This window comes from Neoarius graeffei, chromosome 13 (assembly GCF_027579695.1).
Source record: "Neoarius graeffei isolate fNeoGra1 chromosome 13, fNeoGra1.pri, whole genome shotgun sequence".
In the NCBI taxonomy this organism is placed as follows: Eukaryota; Metazoa; Chordata; class Actinopteri; order Siluriformes; family Ariidae; genus Neoarius; species Neoarius graeffei.
Genome location: NC_083581.1, coordinates 73,749,169 through 73,774,302, shown reverse-complemented (window position 1 = coordinate 73,774,302; position 25,134 = coordinate 73,749,169). Strand labels below are relative to the sequence as shown.

The 25,134-nt window shown below is 43.1% G+C and overlaps 1 protein-coding gene and 1 pseudogene across 1 annotated transcript; both read right to left on the bottom strand.

Moving 5' to 3' along the window:
* Nucleotides 1-681: 681 nt before the first annotated feature.
* On the bottom strand, nt 682-12,082 carry LOC132895955 (uncharacterized). Its single transcript, XM_060936689.1, has 7 exons — nt 12,043-12,082; nt 11,628-11,930; nt 10,853-11,182; nt 10,599-10,679; nt 10,214-10,321; nt 6,726-6,763; nt 682-1,123 (listed from the first exon to the last, which is right to left on the bottom strand). Exons 1-7 carry the CDS (start codon nt 12,080-12,082, stop codon nt 857-859), a joined length of 1,167 nt encoding a protein of 388 aa, XP_060792672.1. The 3' UTR covers nt 682-856.
* LOC132897236 (U5 spliceosomal RNA) lies at nt 1,642-1,750 on the bottom strand (annotated as a pseudogene).
* Nucleotides 12,083-25,134: the final 13,052 nt, after the last annotated feature.

Below are 25,134 nucleotides of genomic sequence, written 5' to 3'. Positions count from 1 at the left end.
TAAGCAAATCCATTACAGTCCATGAAACAGGAAGTATAAGGATGAGAAAAAAACAGTTTAAATCGGAAAAGCTGCGCTCATTTGCGCAGCTTCTCACAAATGTGTGCAGCTTTTCCTGCGCAAATGTGCACAGCTTTTCCGATTGAAACTGTTTTTTTTCTCATCCTTACACTTCCTGTTTCATAGACTGTAACGGATTTGCTTATTTAGTAATTTTAATACAGAATTTACTTTGAAATTATAATCAGACACTCCAACGCCCCCCCTAAAAAAAAAAAAAATTGGATCTGCGCAATTCAGCCGTGTAAAAGGCGGCATCCGCCAAAAGACACGCTGTTTGCATAAAGTTGTATATATCAGACAGCCTTTAAAGTTTGATGAAGTCAGTTTCAGGCTTTGGAGCAGGCTTTGGCAGTTTCAGGCTTTGGCAGCCCTGCATAGTCACTTGAAAATGCATCTTTGTCCACTTCGTAGGGGTCAATTCCCCCAATCAAGGCCAGTTTGGCTGCATATCGTTGTCGTGAGATGTCATCTAATGTATCTATATACTTCTGTTTGCTTGATTTTGCCATTTGATCTTTATTTTAGAAAACTGACTATATAACTTCATAAATTCGTCCGAGATAACGTAGCCGGTAATGGGGATGGTCCATTTTGTTTGCCCCACAAGATGGCGGCTGGAGGGCGTTCCCCGGAATGCCATGACGTCAGTGAAAACTATGTATTCCCACCCTGAGGTGATCATTTTCCAATAACAACATGTCCAAACTTATATCATAGCAATTTTCCAACAGTTAACTTTTTTTTAATCATTCATCTCACGTCACAACAAAATTAATAAATGAAAAAGTAAGCATTAAGAATGAAGGGTGTGGTAAACCGAGTTAGTCCGAGTTCTAGGATTCAGGCATTGGTAGTGAGAAGACATTGGTAGTTGTTCAGTGGTGTTAATCAGGGACGTGTAGTCTGAATCAGACTGGATGGTGAGGGGGTCCAGTGTTTGGTATGTTGAATCTGATTGGCCTGTAAATGATTCTGGTTTCTGATGATTCAATCTCATGATGATGTTCAAGTTTTCACATGGGGGTACACTAGCCATGACATTCTCAGAAACAGAAGGAACCTACAATAAGAGAAATAAATTACTGTTACTTTTTAGTGTAGTACAACAAATAAAACATAAAGCAGGGTAGCATCATTGTACTACTACTGTGACTACTACACTGTAAAAAGTAACATGCTGCAATAGATTTTTGAGTTTTCTCAACATTTGATTCCTGTTATTGACTTTAAGAAGAAGAAACCTTTATTTGTCACATGCACACTTCAAGCACAGTGAAATTCATCCTCTGCATTTAACCCATCTGAAACAGTGAACACACGCACACCCAGAGCAGTGGGCAGCCACACTAGAGCATGCGGGGAGCAGTCAAAGGGTTAGGTACCTTGCTCAAAGGCACTTCAGCCCAAGGCCACCCCATGTTAACCTAACTGCATGTCTTTGAACTGTGGGGGAAACTGGAACACCCGGAGGAAACCCATGCAGACACGGGGAGAACATGCAAACTCGACACAGAAAGGCCCTTGCCGGCCGCTGGGTTTGAACCCAGAACCTTCTTGCTGTGAGGCAACCGTGCTAACCACTACACCACCATGCCGCCCTAAAATAGTTTATACTCATAATGTTCCTCCCCAAGGAAATCTTTAGTAAAAGGCGAAAGATTTATACGATCTGAAGAGAAAAATGACTGAATTTTTACTTAGGTTTTCAAGTTTAGACAAGAGTTCTCCCAACTGAATCTTCTCGTTCACCTAATTATGTTGTGCTTGTGAGGCTAACAATGAAATTTAACAATGAAAATGTACAACCCCGATTCCAAAAAAGTTGGGACAAAGTACAAATTGTAAATAAAAACGGAATGCAATGATGTGGAAGTTTCAAAATTCCATATTTTATTCAGAATAGAACATAGATGACATATCAAATGTTTAAACTGAGAAAATGTATCATTTAAAGAGAAAAATTAGGTGATTTTAAATTTCATAACAACACATCTCAAAAAAGTTGGGACAAGGCCATGTTTCCCACTGTGAGACATCCCCTTTTCTCTTTACAACAGTCTGTAAACGTCTGGGGACTGAGGAGACAAGTTGCTCAAGTTTAGGGATAGGAATGTTAACCCATTCTTGTCTAATGTAGGATTCTAGTTGGTCAACTGTCTTAGGTCTTTTTTGTCGTATCTTCCATTTTATGATGCGCCAAATGTTTTCTGTGGGTGAAAGATCTGGACTGCAGGCTGGCCAGTTCAGCACCTGGACCCTTCTTCTACACAGCCGTGATGCTGTAATTGATGCAGTATGTGGTTTGGCATTGTCATGTTGGAAAATGCAAGGTCTTCCCTGAAAGAGACGTCGTCTGGATGGGAGCATATGTTGCTCTAGAACCTGGATATACCTTTCAGCACTGATGGGGTCTTTCCAGATGTGTAAGCTGCCCATGCCACACGCACTCATGCAACCCCATACCATCAGAGATGCAGGCTTCTGAACTGAGCGCTGATAACAACTTGGGTCGTCCTTCTCCTCTTTAGTCCGAATGACACGGCGTCCCTGATTTCCATAAAGAACTTCAAATTTTGATTCATCTGACCACAGAACAGTTTTCCACTTTGCCACAGTCCATTTTAAACGAGCCTTGGCCCAGAGAAGACGTCTGCACTTCTGGATCGTGTTTAGATACGGCTTCTTCTTTGAACTATAGAGTTTTAGCTGGCAACGGCGGATGGTACGGTGAATTGTGTTCACAGATAATGTTCTCTGGAAATATTCCTGAGCCCATTTTGTGATTTCCAATACAGAAGCATGCCTGTATGTTATGCAGTGCCGTCTAAGGGCCCGAAGATCACGGGCACCCAGTATGGTTTTCCGGCCTTGACCCTTACGCACAGAGATTCTTCCAGCTTCTCTGAATCTTTTGATGATATTATGCACTGTAGATGATGATATGTTCAAACTCTTTGCAATTTTACACTGTCGAACTCCTTTCTGATATTGCTCCACTATTTGTTGGCGCAGAATTAGGGGGATTGGTGATCCTCTTCCCATCTTTACTTCCGAGAGCCGCTGCCATTCCAAGATGCTCTTTTTATACCCAGTCATGTTAATGACCTATTGCCAATTGACCTAATGAGTTGCAATTTGGTCCTCCAGCTGTTCCTTTTTTGTACCTTTAACTTTTCCAGCCTCTTATTGCCCCTGTCCCAACTTTTTTGAGATGTGTTGCTGTCATGAAATTTCAAATGAGCCAATATTTGGCATGAAATTTCAAATGTCTCACTTTCAACATTTGATATGTTGTCTATGTTCCATTGTGAATACAATATCAGTTTTTGAGATTTGTAAATTATTGCATTCCGTTTTTATTTACAATTTGTACTTTGTCAACTTTTTTGGAATCGGGGTTGTATGTTGTTGCAATTGTATTTAAGAAATGTTCAACAAATAAATTAAGAGCACACAGCTGAAAGTTAGGTGAAACCATGTTTACGAACATGTGGAATAACAGGTAAAGACTGAGGTAAATCTTGCCTCAAGTACAACATACAAAAATGCATTGACTGAATATAGTGATAAAGGGCCTCAACCACTTCACAACATTAAATCAAATAAAATCCAGAGCATCCTGGGCAGTAGATACTGACAATGTCACAAATTTCTTTTTCAAAGGCGAACAGGACATGTGTACTGAAAGTAATTGGCTGACCATGTGTACCCAGACAAAATCAAAGTCCTTCCTGCACCATTCATGGCACATTTGGCAGCACTGATCTCCATTTCATAGCCCTCGGTCTCTCACCTTACATAGCTAGGGTTACAGTGGGGGGGCTAGTCCTCAGGTAACTACAAGAGTTTGACTCCCCACTCGCATCTGTATTGCAGCATGCCTTGGCAGAAGGCATGATTTTTATGATGGTCTTTGGTATGACCTGACCATGAGTAGAACTCATGATTGAGAGGCAGACACACTAACCACGAGGCCACTCGCTGGTAACCAGACACGAAAGTTTTAAATGAGCACTAAACACGTGAACTAGACCAGTTTAAAATAAAATGCAGCACAATCTCCTGCTCACACATTTCAATTTAGGAGATGCACGGGGTTTCCCTCAAGGGGCGAACAAAGCCAACTGCAACTCAAAAATCCTTGTTATAGTATTTTGAAAATACTTGTTCAGACAACAATAGCGAGAAGTTTGCTGGAGAGACGAGTCTTTGTTAGTTGCAAATAACCAAGCTTTAATTCTGAGTCAGATCAATTTGAAAAACTTACTGTATGAAACCAGCAATAACTAGTTACTGTTTTTACAGTGTACTACTATAAAAAATAATTATACAGAAATAATGTTCATCATAATAAGTTTCATAAAACCTCTCACAATCAATATCACAAATGCACAAAAAATAAAAAAAAAATTCATTGTGATGTTTTCATACAAATCAACTGTATCAGCATTATGATCAGAAGCAACTTGAAAAACAGAAACACAAAGATAATTCTCACTCTTATACTTGGATCATAACACATTCAGTCAGAGGCTCCAACTTGGGGAAATTCTCCCTCTCTACGAGTATAAATAAAAAATAATGTGTGTGTGTGTGTGTGTGTGTGTGTGTGTGTGTGTGTGTATATATATATATATATATATATATATATATATATATATATATATATATATATGAATGATTGACTACATTTCGTGTCAATTAAATCTTATTAATAGTAACGGATCTAGATAAATCCACTGACTACAGACCAAACTTTAATATGCCTAAAGTTAATGTCAATAATGACTATTATAAATTGCCAATGGTAGACCCTCTGATGATAATGTTCTTCTAATAATATTCTATTTCTAAGTTAGTAAAAGTCAGACAAGTTGGTTAGAATCTAACGTCTGGTCTGGTGATCTAACCCTGTCAGATATAGGGTCGTCTTGCTGCCGTCCAAAATAGTCCGCCATTCGTCCCTGGCGACCATCGCGATAGGCGATCCGAACTTTATCTTGGTGATTTTCTGATATTTTTTCTTCGTAGTTTGGCTTTCGCCATTTCCACCAATGGAATTTCATTATCTCATTCAAGAGAACATAAAGTTAAAGATGAGCAGGCGATAAATGCAGACAAAATGCAGATGCGAAAAAACAAACAAAATGGTTGACTGTCGCGGGTTTTCTCGTTCTCTCGCGCGTATCATTAATAGCGCCATCTGTATGCTTTATCGGTAACTGCTAAGACATTGGGTGGCTCAGTGTGACCCCCCAGCGGACCGAATTCCGCTTCATTCATATGCGCGCTTGATCTGCACGCGTATGCCTCTGGCATTCACTCCAATCTCCCCGTTACGCCGATCGGTGTACCGACTGGGGAATCGGCATATATCGCGGGGTACACACTTGAGTCCACCCATACAATGTCAGACACACGAAAAGCGGAAAGTCAACTATTAATTTTCGTCAACATAAACGGATCAAGTTCAGGACCGTAGCAGCATTTTAAAATCATGATCCATGGTCCATGATGCGCAAAGCACACGCCGACATATTTTCGACATATTTAAATGCGAGAGGTGAATTACATGCCACACAAGAGATTTATTCCTGTGGCAAGAGTAAGAATAATTTAAGCTTGTTTAATGGTTTGATCTGGCCCAAGCAATGAGGACAAAACTGCACTGCTTCAAAAATGTAAATTTAACAGCTTGATGAAAGTGCGCTGATGGTGACCATGAAAACCCCATGTCTCCTGCACTGCGTTCCTCCCCCGAGTCGCGCGCTCATTCGGTTTTGTGTTCTTGGTCTCAGAGCTGCACGCACCAAACACACGCAGAAGACAGAATCAACGTTTAACATAATTAACAATGCACTTTTTACGGAGAAGTTTTAATGTTATTCTTTATTTTTTTATCCAGTTGAATATTTAGCATACAAATATATTTTCAGCTCTTAAAAATGACCGAGGTCCGGACTCCGGGGGCCTCATAGCTGGCTACGGCCATGATCAAGTTATATATATTTTTTAACTAATCATGTGTAGTAAGGGCAGGCGGGAAATTTTTATGTTGTCAGCGGGAGGTCGGGAGGATTTTCTAAACATTCCCTAAAGTGGGAGATCTCCCGCCCATGGCGGGACAGTTGGAGCCTCTGCATTCGGTGTTCAGCTTAACATTGTGTTTTTATATGAATGAGAAGAAATTATATTATAATTATGATAATATAACTTAAATATAATTATTAGAATTAGAAACTACTCCATTATAATCACATTGTAGAATGAGATCTTTGTGGCAGTGGGGGCGTGATCGAGCATTGGCTGTGAGTGGCGAGGAGGCAGGTTGAACCAGCAGGTAACATGTGATGAGGTGCACCCGTGTCAAATTACTGGCTGTCGATTAAAATGTGTCTCTGTTTGTCTTTCAGACAATCAGGAACGAGAGAGAGAGCTGTGACACCCTGCCGCATGTGTGTGTGTTTAGTGTGTTTATTTTTCGTGAGTAGTCACTGAAAAGTGTGCACAATAAAACGAACTCGCCTGTTCTAAAGCCTGCTTCCCGTTCCTCTGTTTCCCAAAGACAGGGAGTTGTCACAATCTTACTCCAAAAATGTGCAATGCACATATGAAAATAATGCTACACAGTTATTTGACACCACACAAACAAAATTACTCACTTGTTTATTTTCATTCCTCTTGGATGAAGGCACATAATCTGTAATTGTACACAAAAGACATAACTCTCAACAGTGTGTGTGTGTGTGTGTGTGTGTGTGTGTGTGTGTGTGTGTTTTGGTGGGGTGGGGGATAAAATTTTCCCACAAGGATCGAAATATGTAACAATTTTGTGTGTGGAAAACTGTATTTTTTTCTTTACTTTTTTTAACTTTTTTTTAACAAAAATGGCAGGGTTTTTTTTTTTTTGGGGGGGGGGCAGACCAAGGTCTGCTCAATAGTCCTACATCCAGTGGTGCTTGAAAGTTTGTGAACCCTTTTGAATGTTCTATATTTCTGCATAAATTTGATCTAAAACATCATCAGATTTTCACACAAGTCCTAAAAGTAGATAAAGAGAACCCAGTTAAACAAATGAGACAAAAATATTATACTTGGCTATTTATTTATTGAGGAAAATGATCCAATATTACATATCTGTGAGTGGCAAAAGTATGTGAACCTTTGCTTTCAGTATCTGGTGTGACCCCCTTGTGCAGCAATAACTGCAACTAAACGTTTGCAGTAACTGTTGATCAGTCCTGCACACCGGCTTGGAGGAATTTTAGCCCGTTCCTCCGTACAGAACAGCTTCAACTCTGGAATGTTGGTGGGTTTCCTCACATGAACTGCTCGCTTCAGGTCCTTCCATTACATTTCGATTAGATTAAGGTCAGGACTTTGACTTGGCCATTCCAAAACATTCACTTTATTCTTCTTTAACCATTCTTTGGTAGAATGACTTGTGTGCTTAGGGTCGTTGTCTTGCTGCATGACCCACCTTCTCTTGAAATTCAGTTCATGGACAGATGTCCTGACATTTTCCATTAGAATTCGCTGGTATAATTCAGAATTCATTGTTCCATCAATGATGGCAAGCCGTCCTGGCCCAGATGCAGCAAAACAGGCCCAAACCATGATACTACCACCACCATGTTTCACAGATGGGATAAGGTTCTTATGCTGGAATGCAGTGTTTTCCTTTCTCCAAACATAACGCCTCTCATTTAAACCAAAATGTTCTAATTTGGTCTCAGCTGTCCACAAAACATTTTTCCAATGGCCTTCTGGCTTGTCCACGTAATCTTTAGCAAACTGCAGATGAGCAGCAATGTTTTTCTGGAGAGCAGTGTCTTTTTCCTTGCAACTCTGCCATGCACACCATTGTTGTTCAGTGTTCTCCTGATGGTGGACTCATGAACATTAACATTAGCCAATATGAGAGAGGTCTTCAGTTGCTTAGACGTTACCCTGGGGTCCTTTGTGACCTCGGTGACTATTACATGCCTTGCTCTTGGAGTGATCTTTGTTGGTCGACCACTCCTGGGGAGGGTAACAATGGTCTTGAATTTCCTCCATTTGTTCACAATCTGTCTGACTGTGGATTGGTGGAGTCCAAACTCTTTAGAGATGATTTTGTAACCTTTTCCAGCCTGATGAGCATCAACAACACTTTTTCTGAGGTCCTCAGAAATCTCCTTTGTTCGTGCCATGATACACTTCCACACACGGGCGCAGATAGAGGGGGGGACGGGGGGGGATTCGTCCCACCCAGATTTAAATTCACCTCGTTCGGTCCCCCCCCCACTTATAAGGAGGAAAAAACGTCTATGCTGTCTTTCTTTGCATAAGGCAAACCTCACGGAAAAATCAAAAGACTAATTACCATTCGGTTTATTGAGGTACACAGCAGTATAGTTGCAACTGCGCAGACTGCACAGGTTGTGAGCTCGAGCTTGGTTGCTATGGTTACCCACAACGAGTTTGACAGGCATATCGGGGACAGCTCCTCCTAGTTCAGGACCCCAACACGGCATGATGAAGGGTGCCAAAAGGCAGAAAATGATTGCATCGTTTTTTCAAAAAAAAACGACTGTAAGTAAACTGTGCCTTACTTTATCATATCACCTTGCAATTTTGTGATAGTCTGTTCAAAGTAATGTCGTAGTGGAAGTAAAATCGTACGGAGTAGAGAAGCCTTTCTGGTAGCCTCCTTCTTTCGGTGGTAGCCTGTAGATACAGTGCTCAGAAGGCAGTTTTAATGTTTAATCTGGCATTCCCTGCCATAATTTCAGGGAGCATATTGTTCCATAAGGAAACTTTGCGAAGAGTTTTTGACTGACTGCCGCTCACGCAACACACAGGCATTAGTTAGAAAGTCAGGATGCACTGGTTTACACTTTACACACACACACGTAGCCCAGCCTCTCGCTATGTTTAACAGTTGGAACTTCACGGTTTTAAGACTAGTTTTGCACTTTTGCAATTTCTGTGCGTGATGATAATGTGTAAACTTTGGATTTCCATAGGCTATGTTAAAATGTTATCATTGTCCTGGCCTGCAGGTAGTTCCTGGTGATGGCAGTGAGGGAGGTGAAATAACATGTATACACACTACCGTTCAAAAGTTTGGGGTCACCCAGACAATTTTGTGTTTTCCATGAAAAGTCACACTTTTATTTACCACCATAAGTTGTAAAATGAATAGAAAATATAGTCAAGACATTTTTCTGGCCATTTTGAGCATTTAATCGACCCCACAAATGTGATGCTCCAGAAACTCAATCTGCTCAAAGGAAGGTCAGTTTTATAGCTTCTCTAAAGAGCTAAACTGTTTTCAGCTGTGCTAACATGATTGTACAAGGGTTTTCTAATCATCCATTAGCCTTCTGAGGCAATGAGCAAACACATTGTACCATTAGAACACTGGAGTGAGAGTTGCTGGAAATGGGCCTCTATACACCTATGGAGATATTGCACCAAAAACCAGACATTTGCAGCTAGAATAGTCATTTACCACATTAGCAATGTCTAGAGTGGATTTCTGATTAGTTTAAAGTGATCTTCATTGAAAAGAACAGTGCTTTTCTTTCAAAAATAAGGACATTTCAAAGTGATCCCAACCTTTTGAACGGTAGTATATATATATATATATATATATATATATATATATATATATATATATATATATGCATACATATATACACAAAATGGAATCATTTGCTGATAGCTCAGTCCCCCCCAGTTCAAAAATCCTATCTGCACCCCTGCTTCCACAAACATGTGTTGTGAAGATCAGACTTTGATAGATCCCTGTTCTTTAAATAAAACAGGGTGCCCACTCACACCTGATTGTCATCCCATTGATTGAAAACACCTGACTCTAATTTCACCTTCAGATGAACTGCTAATCCTAGAGGTTCACATACTTTTGCCACTCACAGATATGTAATACTGGATTATTTTCCTCAATAAATAAATGACCAAGTATAATATTTTTGTCTCATTTGTTTAACTGGGTTCTCTTTGTCTACTTTTAGGACTTGTGTGAAAATCTGATGATGTTTTAGGTCATATTTATGCAGAAATATAGAAAATTCTAAAGGGTTCACTAACTTTCAAGCACCACTGTGTGTGTGTGTGTGTGTGTGTGTGTGTGTGTGTAATATACCTTGTGTTCTCTTTTGTCTCAGTTTGTAGATCACCAGTGCAAATCCTCCAATCAGCAGCAGACACACGCACACACTGACACACACACTGATGATGATGGCAGTGGAACCTGAAGACAGAAACAGAGACAATACAGAACAGGCACAGACCGAACATGCCATCTTCATACATGACCATATTAAGACATATTTTGTAGTGTGTGTACAGTTGGGCTGCTGGCCACTTCCTGATTTTTTTGGACGTCTCTGTGCTGGTCTAATGATGCCATGTTGTAGAAAAGGACATTAGAACCTGCAACATCCTCCAACCAAACTCCGCTGACTGTAACACATTCAACATGAATACAGAATGAAAGAATGAGTGATGTATAAAGAGTGAGTTCTTACTGAAACACACTGGAGTTTCTGTCGGTGCTGCTGATGTCATCGTGTAGGTGCCTGTTACTGGTTGAACGGTTGCGCTCACTCCTGTTATTTAATATATAAAATCACAAAAATCATGGACATGTTAGCTGTTGATAACTTTTAAAGGACCATGACTGAGACAAAACTCTAATGCTGGCTGTACACACAGGTTTAGTTCTCGTGGAAATGATTTGTGTAAACATTTATTTTCAAAATAACAAAAATAAAAGTTTGACCTGTAACATGTAGCCACATCTCGATAAAGTAGGAGTAATATCCGACTGACCCGTCTCCAATCCACACGCCAAGTAAATAAAATACTTCATCAGTTTCTCTCACGTCGCTGATGTTCACACTGAGAACTTTTGCATTTCTGTCATCAGAAATGGAGAATCTGCCGTTCTTCAGGTTTGTGTTAGTGTCCAGAATGCTTTGAACAAAATTGTCATCATCCACTGTGCTGATATATTTGTCGATTCTCTCATACTCCCCTGGATAGTTACAGGTGATGGTGATATTCTGGCCAAGATAAGCGTTCATTATTTTTGGCACCCCACAAGCTGCATCTGTCAATTATACAAACAAACAAAAAGAAATACATTACTCAATCAATAAAAACATGTCTTCCACATAAATTTATGAAGTTTTATTCTGAGCTTTTGGACCGATGGTCCATCATCAGGGACAGAATGGAATGTGTATTTACAAAAGGTTTTTAAATACACATTCCACACTGTGCCTGATGATGGACTGTCGGTCCAAAAGCGCAGAATAAAACTTAATAATTTTATATGGAAGACACATTTTTATTGATTTCTTATGATTCCTACATACAAACAAACTTTGGATAAATACATTACAGTTCATAAGCTTTACAGATGTGTCATACCCTGTGCAGAGTTTATAAAACTACTCGCTCTATAATACCTTGTTACTGCTTTGATTTTGTGTGGGTGATAAAAATATTGAATAGATTGTACTCGTCAAAAAAAGGTTGAAATATTTACTTACTATTCAGAACTTTTAGGTTCACAGTGGAGTTACTCTGATTCCCCAATCCAAATCTGTATGTTCCAGCATCCTGTGGCTTCAACTTTCTGATCAATACTAAGAAATAATCATTTGCATTTTTATACAACATGAATCTTCCATCTTGAACTTTGCTGCGTTTGGTATCAGCACGTATTTTATCAGTGCAGTCGTTTCCTTCCATCTTACAAATATATTTACTATTGTGTGCATACCAGTTTATGTTAGAAATTATAGTGACACTTCCTCCTGAGTAACCAATCACATCAGAACAGTCTACTGGACCTGTCAATCAAAAGACAATCTCACTCACGACTGTAACCTCACTGAGCTTTTAATATTCTCATAATCCAGGATAAATAATTTAACATGGAGTTACTAATGGAGAATATCTGACCTGAGATCAGGTAGAGAGTGACGATGAGGAGGATCTTCATCCTGGAATGAAATTCAGCTTCACTTCACTTCTTTATTTCTGCTGAAATGTGCTCTGTCGATTTCACTGAGGAAAGTTCTACTGATCCTCGCGTCTGTTTTGTGCTGATGTTTTCTCTCCTTTTATAGTTCTGTCATTTCCTCTTTTCTCACATGCGATATTCATCAGTGATGCTGAGCTACATGAAACTCACCCAAAGTTCTTTCTGACATACTGTTTGCTTCATTATTTATTTATTTATTTGTTTGTTTGTTTGTTTGTTTGTTTATTGGTGAAAACAGGAAGGCAATTCAGGCCTTTGTATTTAACATTTGGTATTCATGGAAGTTAATCTCCAGTTAATGTTCAGAGCACAGTGGCTGCACATTACGTTAAAACTCTTAAACATGTAGAACTGCATTTATCCGTTTGTTTTTGTGTTTTTTTTTAGCTTAATAAAGAATAATACAGAAATTGAGAGGAAAGCACAAACTGAAGCTCAGTGTTGTATCTTTGCTTTCCTTTGATACTCTGGAATGCTGTCTGTTATATTCTGACTGTTCGTGGTTGTAAAATCTGGTGTTCATTGTTTCTCTCACTTGTAAAAAGGATTTAGTGTAAAATCCCCTGAAACACAATTAATATGCGGAGGCACAACTCTAAATTATGCAGTGTTTGTAAGGTGTCATGCTCCTGAAAAGTATTTTAAATATTCCTTATGTTTTTAAATGTGAATAAGAGTTTAATGTGTCATCTGTTACTGCATCTTCATGAAGAATCCTAGCAATTTTTTTTCCTAAGATAAATGGGCGGTCTACGGTAACAAAAATTGGCAAAACCGTGCTTGAGACTTGCGTGACACTTGCGTGTGTTCAGTGCTGTAGAAGGTCACAGACTGGCTGTGGAGACTTTTGGTCCTGCACATGCAAATTCTACAGGTCTGGTGACAAATCAAGAATGCATACATTACGTACGGGACCCGTACTCCTTTTGTACACCTGAACCAAGTCAGCAGTGCGGCTAGTAGGAGCTTTTTGCGATGACAGTAAGACTCATGAGTGACGCACAGTCGTTGTATGAGTGACGTGCCTCAGAAATACTACACAAGTATTCCACCCTTGCTATTTGTGCAGTGCGCAAGACAGAAGTGCATCTCACTTTCTACCCCTATGTGTGGTGTGCACACAGCACACGCGACCTGCACACAGCGCACGTGACATGAGGAGTAAGACTCTGGGTATATATATTGGGGAGGAACCAAGGAACCGATCATGTAGCATGTAGCATTGTAGAAAGGAAGAAGACCACCTCATTTGCTGTTTTTATTTGAGTATATGTTTAATTTACCATGCAAACATCAAATAATAAAACGAGTATAAGGGAATAACGCATTTTATTACACTGTAAAAAATCCCAACTAAATAGCCCAACAGTTTGGGCACTGAAACACACTTTGACTCTGAGCTGCTGTCCTGCTCCTGCTGAGTGGTGGGACGGGGTGTCGGGATGTCCCTGTCCTCATCACTGAGCATGGCACAATGGCCTGACAGCAATGATGGGATTGCAATGTCCTCACTTCTGGGCATCATTAGCTGAAACATACATGAAAATCAGCATATATAATATTAATTACATAAGCATATAGATACTGAAATGAATGTTTCAAGCATGTGTATTTACCTGTGAAAATCCCTCTGGCGGGGTGCACTGCCTTCTGCCGGCTTGAAGGCAAACTTCTCCCTGTCCATGCAGGGCTCGCCGGTGCTGCTACCATCATCATCAAATTCTTCCTCCTCCTCCCCCTCTGCTGTTTCAGGCTGGGTTACTTCACTTTTGCTCGCTTCTTCTTGGGTCCCATTTTCTAAACTTTAAACTGAAAATTTTTTAATTTTTCCCACAAAATATCCAATGTTCTTCAGTCGAAAGACAGATGCAGAATGCTGCAGACACGCTGGTTTTATACCCACTCCTGGCTTGCATCACACGCAAGTTACAGTGGTGCTTGAAAGTTTGTGAACCCTTTAGAATTTTCTATATTTCTGCATAAATATGACCTACAACATCATCAGATTTTCACACAAGTCCTAAAAGTAGATAAAGAGAACCCAGTTAAACAAATGAGACAAAAATATTACACTTGGTCATTTATTTATTGAGGAAAATGATCCAATATTACATATCTGTGAGTGGCAAAAGTATGTGAACCTCTAGGATTAGCAGTTAATTTGAAGGTGAAATTAGAGTCAGATGTTTTCAATCAGTGGGATGACAATCAGGTGTGAGTGGGCACACTGTTTTATTTAAAGAACAGGGATCTATCAAAGTCTGATCTTCACAACACGTTTGTGGAAGTGTATCATGGCACGAACAAAGGAGATTTCTGAGGACCTCAGAAAAAGCGTTGTTGATGCTCATCAGGCTGGAAAAGGTTACAAAACCGTCTCTAGAGAGTTTGGACTCCACCAATCCACAGTCAGACAGATTGTGTACAAATGGAGGAAATTCAAGACCACTGTTACCCTCCCCAGGAGTGGTCGACCAACAAAGATCACTCCAAGAGCAAGGCGTATAATAGCCAGTGAGGTCACAAAGGACCCCAGGGTAACTTCTAAGCACCTGAAGGCCTCTCTCACCACGGGCGATTGCTCTAAGACAACGAGGGAGGCTCAGCCTCCTCTAAAAATGACGAACATCGTGTAGGATGAATTGCGCTAGGCTTATGTTATAGCCGACCTTATAACATTGCTATTTCAGATCCAGAATCATAGAAATATATGTGCTCAACCCAAATACAGTGCGAAATCATTCCGTTATAACTTTCCCCAGTTCGCCTAATGTGTGCGTGAGTTTTTCCCCCTCGTGACAGCGCGATGCAGCCCGGCCTCAGTGGACTTCAATGGCATTTGGGAGCTATGCGCTTTTCAATCTCAAAATGCAAGACGATTATTGGACAAATACTGCGAAAACGCCCGCCCACAGAGTCTCATGGACTCCCAGCCTCAGTGGACTTCAATGGCATTTGGGAGCTATGCGCTTTTCAATATCAAAATGCAAGACGGTTATTGAACAAATACTGCGAAAACGCCCGCCCTCCGGACTCCCAGCCTCACAGTGGGAGGGACATGGCAGTTTCCGCGAGGAGACTGGTGATTGGTGAAAGCGGCTGGATATTTTCTTTGATTGACAGCTCGTTTCAAATATAGACAGGCAGCGGTGAATTTCAGTTCAGTCCCATGCGGATTCGCAAGTGCTGTGGTGTATTGTAAGAGATCAGCTTACATTTCGATTTCATTCATTACATATGGTTTCTCCCAGCTTTTTTAGTTTGTATATATTTTCATTGTAAATAAAGTGTAAATATAGTGTTGTCAAGTTTGCTATCTTAGTTTGAGAAATTTCGTTTATTTGAGTGACTGAACTTGAACTTGAGGGGGCTAGTCAGCTAGCAAGAAAGCTGCGCACGGAGGCCAAGCATTGCTGATTTAATTTTGGCGTAGCCATTTGCCAGTCTTCCTTTCGAGGAAAAAATTAAAATTAAAGAGCAGGGTAGACCAATGCCTCAAATTGACTTGGTGAAAAAGGTAGGGAATAATACTCGTTCCTTTCAGCTCTCCTGGTACGAGAAAGTGAATTGGCTAACAGCAAGTGACCCACATCAACAACAGTAAATAGGCTACTTTAGTAATATGTCATGGATGGACCAAAAATATAGAATCTATTTAAAATGTTTATGCTGAGTATATTATATTGGAATATATATTTCTCTGGATATGAATTAAACACAGCTACAATTTGGAAAACATTTTTAAACAAAAACACAGCCAAGAACATTTCACACTACAGACCTGGATTAAAAGTGAAGGGTTATCAAAATTGTCAATAAAACATTTCTCAGTCAAAATAAGTAAAATATAGGGAAAGTGTGTTTGAATGAAATGTGTGGCACCCAGCTCTATGTTTGGCTCCCCAAGGTCAGTGCTTGTGCCTATTCCAGAACACTCTGCTGTTACTGCTGAGGTTCCTGACAAAGAGCTGCTTTCAATAATGATCAATTTTTAAACAACATGCCACAATTTTAAAATATAAAATGTTAAAATATACCCCCCCCCCCAACACCACCATCATGTATATTGGACAGTAGGCTAATGGGCCAAAAGAACCTGTTATTTCACAGTTTGTGACCCTGCCAACAATCAGCCAGATCAGAGGCAAGAGTATGGGCAAAACTGATGTGTTTTTTCTTTTTTCTTTTAAAATCTGGAAATATCGTAACCAACCAGCCTCCCCTGTTTGAAAGACTACCAGCCACCACTGTCTCTCACATTGGCTAATGTTAATGTTCATGAGTCCACCATCAGGAGAACACTGAACAACAATGGTGTGCATGGCAGGGTTGCAAGGAGAAAGCCATTGTTCTCCAAAAAGAACATTGCTGCTCATCTGCAGTTTGCTAAAGATCACGTGGACAAGCCAGAAGTGTTAGGACTGGGACTGTTTTGGCCTCTAGAGGCCGCTGTTATTTCCTTTTCGTGTCATGTTTGTTTTGGCCTCTAGAGGCCGCCACTGTTCCTGTGTTTTGTGTTTGTGTTAATTGCCTGTTTAGTCCTGAATATTTTCACCTGTGTTCAATTTAGTTTGTGTATTTATACCCCCTGAGTTCAGTCCTCTTGTCACGGAGTCTTTGTGCTGTTATGTTTATCTCCAGTTTCCTCTGTACCGTGTTCTTTGTTTTGCACTTTGCTTTTCTTTTGGACCTAAGTATTTACTGTGTTTTTGGATCTTCTGAGCGTTCAGCATTTTACCTTTCCTTTTGTTTTTGGACTTTGCACCTTTGGATATTTTTATTTTTGTTATCTTCTGAGCTTTTGGATTTTCTTTTTTTGTTTTTTCATCGGATTGTAAATATTGTACATAGTGTAAATAAACTGTTGTTTGATACTTTTTCTACTTCCGCCTCACGCCTCTGCATTTGAGTCATCCCCCTGGTGGCCTAGTGGGGGTTTGCTGGATTATCACACCAACAAACCAGGTTCGAATCCCAGCAAATCCCTAACAGAAAGACTCCGTCATGACCGACTCAGCAGAGGTTGCTTCAACTGTCTACCCGGCCAACCTTCAGGGAATTATGGCAGCTTTGACACGCTTCGGAGCGACCATGGACGTACAATCACCAGCCAACGTGAGGCCCTTGCTCGCCACGAGGGACTGCTTCAGCAAATTGGGAAAACCCTGGCACAGCTGACATCTCTGCCGGCATCTCCTGATCCAGCTCCCGCTCCTGCTCCTGTGCCTCCTGCCATGCTTCCTTCTTCACCTCGCAAACCCAGCCTTCCTGCACCACAGAGGTATGACAGCAAGCACAGTGAGTGCCGAGAGTTCCTTACCCAGTGTCAACTCACCTTTGAGCTTCAGCCTACCACCTACACTACGGATCGCCGCAAGATTGCCTTTGTGATCACCTTATTAGCTGGTAAGGCGCGAGCCTGGGCTACTGCTATCTGGCAAAGACAGGGACCTGAGTGCCTTGATTTCCAGCTGTTTTCTGAAGAGCTGCTTCGGGTCTTCGATCAGGCGGACATCAGTACCGACGCAGCCCGAAAGCTCATGTCCATCCGGCAAGGAGGAAGCGTCGCAGATTACGCCATCTCGTTCCGGATGCTCGCAGCAGTAAGTGGATGGAACGAGACTGCCCTGGTGTCAGCCTTCCACCATGGTCTGTCTGACCCCATCAAGGACGGTCTGGCCTCTATTGGATGCCCAAGTGACCTCGAAACCCTCATCTCACATGCTATTCGTCTGGACAACAGGATGAGAGAACGCCACCAAGCCTTGAGCCCCCCCAGCCTCCTTACCTCTACCTGGAGACCGTCTACTTCCTTCAGTGACTGTCCAGAACCCATGCAAGTGGGTCGTACTCGCCTCTCCGCATCTGAGAGGGAGCGCAGAAGGAGGGACAAGTGCTGCATCTACTGTGGCAAGCCTGGTCACTTCCGAGCATCATGTCCCGAACTCTTGGGAAAAGGACCGCCCCGTCCAGCCGAGGGAGGGTTATGACGGGGCCTACCCTCTCTCCCAGACTCCCTGGCCAAGGAATCTACATCCCGGTCTCCATCTCCTGGGGTGAGTCTGTCCACTCTTGTCAAGCTTTGTTAGACTCAGGGGCAGCTGGGAACTTTATGGATATTCACTTCGCCCAAAGCATCAATATTCCGACTGCACCTCTTGAAGTCCCACTGTCTGTGTCTGCCCTCGATGGCCAAGCGTTAGGTGATGGAAGAGTCACCCAAGTTACTTCTCCAGTCTTCCTCCAGTCTCAAGGTCACAAGGAAGCAATATCCCTGCACCTGATTCCTCCACTTGAGTTCCCAGTTATTCTAGGCCTTCCTTGGCTTACTTGCCACAACCCTCGCATAGACTGGGTAACAAGCCAGGTTGTGGAATGGGGCCCTGCATGCCATGCCTCTTGTCTGCTCTCTAGCTCTCCTGTGTCTCCTGCCGAGCCCCCTGATCTCACCGAGTTATCTCAAGTTCCCACAGAGTACTGGGATCTCAAGGAGGTATTCAGCAAGAGCAGGGCCGCCGTTCTTCCTCCACACTGGGCCTACGACTGTGCCATCGACTTGCTCCCTGGGACTACCCCTCCTCGTGGCAGACTGTTTTCCCTCTCTCAGCCAGAATGCAAGGCCATGGAGGAATACCTCAAAGACACCCTGGTCTCTGGGTTCATTCGACCCTCCACCTCACCTGCTGGTGCCAGCTTCTTCTTTGTCGGCAAGAAGGATGGGGGGCTCCGACCATGTATTGACTACAGGGGCCTGAACAAGATCACTGTGCGCAACCAATATCCCCTTCCGCTGATGTCCACTGCTTTCGACCTGCTCCAAGGCGCCACCGTCTTCACCAAGTTGGACCTACGGAACGCATACCACCTCATCCGTATCCGACAGGGAGATGAGTGGAAGACTGCCTTTAACACCCCGTCTGGGCACTACAAATACCAGGTGATGCCCTTCGGACTCACCAATGCACCAGCTGTTTTTCAGGCCCTAATCAACGACGTCTTAAGGGACATGATTAACCTGTACGTTTTTGTCTACCTCGACGACATCCTTATCTTTTCCAAGACCGTGCAGGAGCACCGCCACCATGTCCGCCAGGTTCTCCAGAGGCTGCTACAGAACAATCTGTTCGCCAAGGCCCAGAAATGCGAATTTCATGTTCCCGAGGTCTCCTTTCTGGGATTTATTGTACGGACAGGCCAACTCCAAATGGACCCTGCCAAGACCCTGGCCGTCCGGGACTGGCCTACTCCCAAGTCTGTTAAGGAGGTTCAGCGGTTCTTAGGATTCGCTAACTTCTACCGCAAGTTCATCAGGAACTTCAGTTCTGTAGCAGCACCCATGTCAGACCTCACCAAAGGGACAGGTGGATCTTATGGCTGGTCTCCTCAGGCGGAAAAGGCATTCAAAGACCTCAAGGACCGCTTCTGCACGGCACCCATTCTGGTCCTCCCGGACACCTCCCAACCATTCATCGTGGAGGTGGACGCCTCGGACAGTGGTGTCGGCGCGGTGCTCTCTCAATGTTCGGAAGGAAAGCTGCACCCCTGCGCTTACTTCTCCCACCGCCTGAGTCCTGCGGAGTCCCGGTACGATGTGGGGGATCGAGAACTGCTAGCGGTCAAACTGGCCCTTGAGGAGTGGATGCACTGGCTGGAGGGAGCGCAACATCCATTCCTGGTTTGGACTGACCACAAGAACCTGGAGTACCTCCAGCAAGCCAAGAGACTGAACCCTCGACAGGCTAGGTGGGCCCTGTTTTTCAGTCGGTTTGACTTCACCCTCTCGTACCGCCCCGGCTCCAAGAACACCAAACCTGACGCACTGTCCAGGCTGTTCTCTGCCACTAACAGGGAGAATGAAGTCGGGTCTATTATCTCTGTGTCCCGGATTGTGGCCCCTGTCCGCTGGGGTATTGAGGAGGCTGTCCGATGAGCCCAACGCCAGGACCCCGGTCCTGGGACGGGGCCACCGGGCCTCTTGTACGTCCCACATCAAGCCCAGGCCAAGGTTCTCCAGTGGGGTCACTCTTCCCCTCTCACCGCCCACCTGGGAGCTCGAAGGACCCTGGACTTCCTGAAAAGACGCTTCTGGTGGCCTAACATGGAGAAGGAAGTAAGGTCATTTGTCCTGTCCTGTGAGGTTTGCACCAGAACCAAGAACCCACGACAGTGTCCCAAGGGTCTCCTGCATCCTCTGACCATTCCCTGGCATCCCTGGTCCCACGTGGCAGTCGACTTCATCACGGGTCTCCCTGAGTCACAAGGTAATACGGTCATTTTGGTCATAGTTGACAGATTCTCCAAGGCCTGCCGCTTCATACCACTGTGCAAACTCCCCTCTGCTCTTGAAACAGCGAAACTTATGTTTAATCATGTCTTCCGAGTCTTTGGTCTTCCACAGGACATCGTCTCAGACCGAGGGCCCCAGTTCTCCTCCCGAGTGTGGCACGGGTTCTGCAAGGTCATCGGAGCCACTGCCAGCCTCTCCTCTGGGTTTCACCCACAGTCCAATGGTCAGACGGAGAGGCTCAACCAGGACCTGGAAACCACCCTGCAAGGCCTGGCTATGGATAACCCGACATCGTGGAGCACCTGGCTGCCATGGGCAGAGTACACCCACAACACCCTGCAGTCATCGGCCACCAAGCTGTCGCCATTCCAGTGCCAATTCGGGTTCCAGCCACCTCTGTTCCCGGACCAGGAGGAGGACGCGGGGGTGCCCTCGGTCAACCAATATGTGAGACGGTGTTGCAAGACCTGGAGCAAGGTCAGGAAGACCCTCATACAGACCTCCAGAACCAACCAGACTCAGGCCAACCGCCATAGATGACCTGCACACGCTTTCTGCCCTGGGCAGTGGGTTTGGCTGTCCACTAAGGACCTTCCGCTGCGGGTGGAGAACCGCAAGCTTGCTCCTCGCTACATTGGCCCCTTCAAGGTGGTGCGCAGGGTGAACCCTGTCTCCTACCGGCTCCAGTTGCCCCGGACTCTGAGGATCAACCCCACTTTCCATGTTTCCCTGTTGCGGCCCGTACTGACGTCTACGTATGCCCCTGCCCCTAGGAACCCCCCACCCCCTTGCATCTTCCAGGGTCAGACTGTGTTCACTGTGCATCGCCTGCTTGACTCCCACCGGGTCCGCAGCGGGCTGCAATATCTGGTGGACTGGGAGGGCTATGGTCCTGAGGAGCGCTGCTGGGTTCCTGCTCGGGATGTCCTAGATAAAGAACTGTGTCGGGACTTCCATTCGGCCCATCCGGATCGCCCTGGGAACGTAAGGAGATGCTCCTAGAGGGGGGGTCCTGTTAGGACTGGGACGGTTTTGGCCTCTAGAGGCCGCTGTTATTTCCTTTTATGTCATGTTTGTTTTGGCCTCTAGAGGCCGCCACTGTTCCTGTGTTTTGTGTTTGTGTTAATTGCCTGTTTAGTCCTGATTATTTTCACCTGTGTTCAATTTAGTTTGTGTATTTATACCCCCTGAGTTCAGTCCTCGTCATGGAGTCTTTGTGCTGTTATGTTTATCTCCAGTTTCCTCTGTACCGTGTTCTTTGTTTTGCACTTTGCTTTTCTTTTGGACCTAAGTATTTACTGTGTTTTTGGATCTTCTGAGCGTTCAGCATTTTACCTTTCCTTTTGTTTTTGGACTTTGCACCTTTGGATATTTTTATTTTTGTTATCTTCTGAGCTTTTGGATTTCCTTTTTTTGTTTTTTCATCGGATTGTAAATATTGTACATAGTGTAAATAAACTGTTGTTTGATACTTTTTCTACTTCCGCCTCATGCCTCTGCATTTGAGTCATCCCCCTGGTGGCCTAGTGGGGGTTTGCTGGATTATCACACCAACAAACCAGGTTCAAATCCCAGCAAATCCCTAACAAGAAGGCTATTGGAAAAATGTTTTGTGGATGGATGAGACCAAAATAGAACTTTTTGGTTTAAATGAGAAGCGTTATGTTTGGAGAAAGTAAAACACTGCATTCCAGCATAAGAACCTTATCCCATCTGTGAAACATGGTGGTGGTAGTATCATGGTTTGGGCCTGTTTTGCTGCATCTGGGCCAGGATGGCTTGCCATCATTGATGGAACAATGAATTCTGAATTATACCAGTGAATTCTAAAGGAAAATGTCAGGACATCTGTCCATGAACTGAATCTCAAGAGAAGGTGGGTCATGCAGCAAGACAACGACCCTAAGCACACAAGTCGTTCTACCAAAGAATGGTTAAAGAAGAATAAAGTGAATGTTTTGGAATGGCCAAGTCAAAGTCCTGACCTTAATCCAATCGAAATGTTGTGGAAGGACCTGAAGCGAGCAGTTCATGTGAGGAAACCCACTAACATCCCAGAGCTGAAGCTGTCCTGTACGGAGGAATGGGCTAAAATTCCTCCAAGCCGGTGTGCAGGACTGATCAACAGTTACCGGAAACATTTAGTTGCAGTTATTGCTGCACAAGGGGGTCACACCAGATACTGAAAGCAAAGGTTCACATACTTTTGCCACTCACAGATATGTAATATTCATACATGTCAACCTTTGGTCAATCAAACCTGTATAACCAACCTCCAAAATCCGTATTTCCCTTATAAAATCCATTTAAGATGCAAATTAAAATAATTTACCTAAAATTTGAATGATAATTAACAATGATGTATCCCATTTACTTTCTATTCAATATTAATAACAATAAACCTTCAGAATGAATACAAAGCTCCAATGTTTGACAAAAACACAATGTTATCAGCGTAGTTACGAAGGAAATACTTCGTTGTTTGGAGACAGGTTTCACCGAGCAGCTATTATGCACGAGACTTCATATTAGCCACAAAGTCAGGAAAATCTGTTCGTAAAATTACGTTATAATGACCAAATACAATGAAAAGTATTTTTCCAGTCTCACCTGTGAAAGGTAATCCCATGTGATCTCGTTTGGACGGCAAACCTGTTGGTACAGTTAAACGGAACACATGAATGAGGCATCTTTATTCTCGGCTACTGTCTAGAAGCTATACCAGAGACGGCTGAAGAATCTCCACTTTGCCACATCCAATATGGCAGCGAGGATGACATATGATTCTACGCAGAAGGCGGCGTCTATGTTTATATGTCTATGACTTCACGGTTGGCGGGATTCTCGCAATGTGGTGTGCGCATGATCAAAAGTGGAACGAAGTGTCGCTACCACAAGATAACGTGCGATTTCATAAGACTCTTTACTGGCTGTCTGTGGTGTACAGTACGTTTGTAAATGTTATGCGTTCTTTTATCATCGTGGGAATTGATTATAGCTCTAAATAAATATTGAAGTTTTTTTAAAGAATCTGTATAACTTTATTTATACGCCCGTATACTACGTTTATTGAATCAAATCCGTATAAAATATGGACATTCCGTATAGGCTGACATGTATGAATATTGGATCATTTTTCTCAATAAATAAATGACCAAGTATAATATTTTTGTCTCATTTGTTTAACTGGGTTCTCTTTATCTACTTTTAGGACTTGTGTGAAAATCTGATGATCTTTGAGGTCATATTGATGCAAAAATATAGAAAATTCTAAAGGATTCACAAACTTTCAAGCACCAATGTATGAGTGATTGTAACGTGCTAATCACATTCATCACACACGCTTCACAAGTGCGGCCCGAACTCATAGCGCAGGAAACTGGTAAAATGCAAGTCAAACACACTCCACACTCACTGAACACACACTGATCATGTGCGTCAGATATACACTTTCCATGGGCAAACGGCACAATTTTTCCCACGCCTCGAGGAAGTCAGGTGTGCAACCTGTACTTGACAAGTACTTTGCCCGTACTCCTCCCTCAAACTTTCCCTCGGGTTCACTGCGACCTTGTGGCATGGCTGCGAGCTACCAAACCGTGCGACCCGTGCGTGTCCAAAACACTTACGGCGGGTTGTGAGTGAGGCTTAAGATGGAGAATTGCACTGTTGGCAAATATTGCACAATTGTACTCAGTGAATTTATGTTCCTATGTGTAAAGTGATCAAGTCAGTAAAATAAAGTGCAGTTAAGCAAATATCGTACAGATTGTAATAACTGTATGTACAGTCCTGAATGTAAAGTGATCAGTGCATTAGCAGCAACTTGGGTGTGTGTGTGTGTGTGGGGGGGGGGGGGATAATGGAGGCTACTGCTCTGGAGAAGAAGCTGTTCTTCAGTCTACTTGTGCATGTTTTGATGGTCCTGTAGCTTTTGCCCAATGGGAGGGGGACAAACAGTTAAAGACGTGGGTGTTTTGAGTCCTTGATAATGTTGTTAGCCCTCTTATATGAACAGTTAGCATAAACTATGTCCAGATTTGGTAGCTTAGTCCCCACAATCCTCTGTGCAGTCTTAACTATACGTTCCAAATCTCTCTGGGTCTCTGCAGTACAGCTGGTGTCCCAAACTGTGACACAGTAACAGAGCAAACTCTCTATTTTGCTCCTATAGAAGTTTACTAAGAGCTGAGAGGGAAGTTTGGCTTTTTTAAGCTTTCTTCACCAGCTGTGAGGTGTTGAGAGTCCACCTCAGATCCTTTGTGATGTGGAGTCCCAAGACTGTGATGTCGTTGACCCTCTCCACCTCTTCACCATTTATGTAGAGGGGGGAGGTGTTGTTTTCCTGGTTCTCCTGAAGTCCACAACGACCTCCTTTGTTTTGGTTGTGTTCAGTACCAGGTTACTGTCCAAACACCACTGGACCAGGTGTTGAACCTCTTTCTCTTTAGGGCTTCTTGTCATTTTCTGATATCAGTCCGACTATAGTGGTGTCATCAGCAAACTTTACTATAGTGCTAGAGGAGTGGATGGGTGTGCAATTGTATGTGAATAGAGTGAAAAGGGCTGGCCCTGTGGTACTCCTGTGCTCAGGGTGAGAGTGGACAATGTGCGGTTGCCCACCTTGACGTTTTGCAGTCTGTTGGTGAGGAAGTCCAGAATCCATCAGCAGAGTGTGGTGGTTAATCCCAGGTTGCTGAGCTTGTTTACCAGTTCATGGGGG

Coding starts and splice junctions, on each gene's coding strand:
- LOC132895955 (XM_060936689.1), bottom strand. CDS start 12,082: ATGAAGATCCTCCTCATCGTCACTCTCTACCTGATCTCAG. Junction 11,183..11,627: donor GAACCTAAAAGTTCTGAATA/GTAAGTAAATAT, acceptor TATAATTGACAG/ATGCAGCTTGTGGGGTGCCA. Junction 1,124..6,725: donor AGAGGAATGAAAATAAACAA/GTGAGTAATTTT, acceptor CTCTTATTGTAG/GTTCCTTCTGTTTCTGAGAA.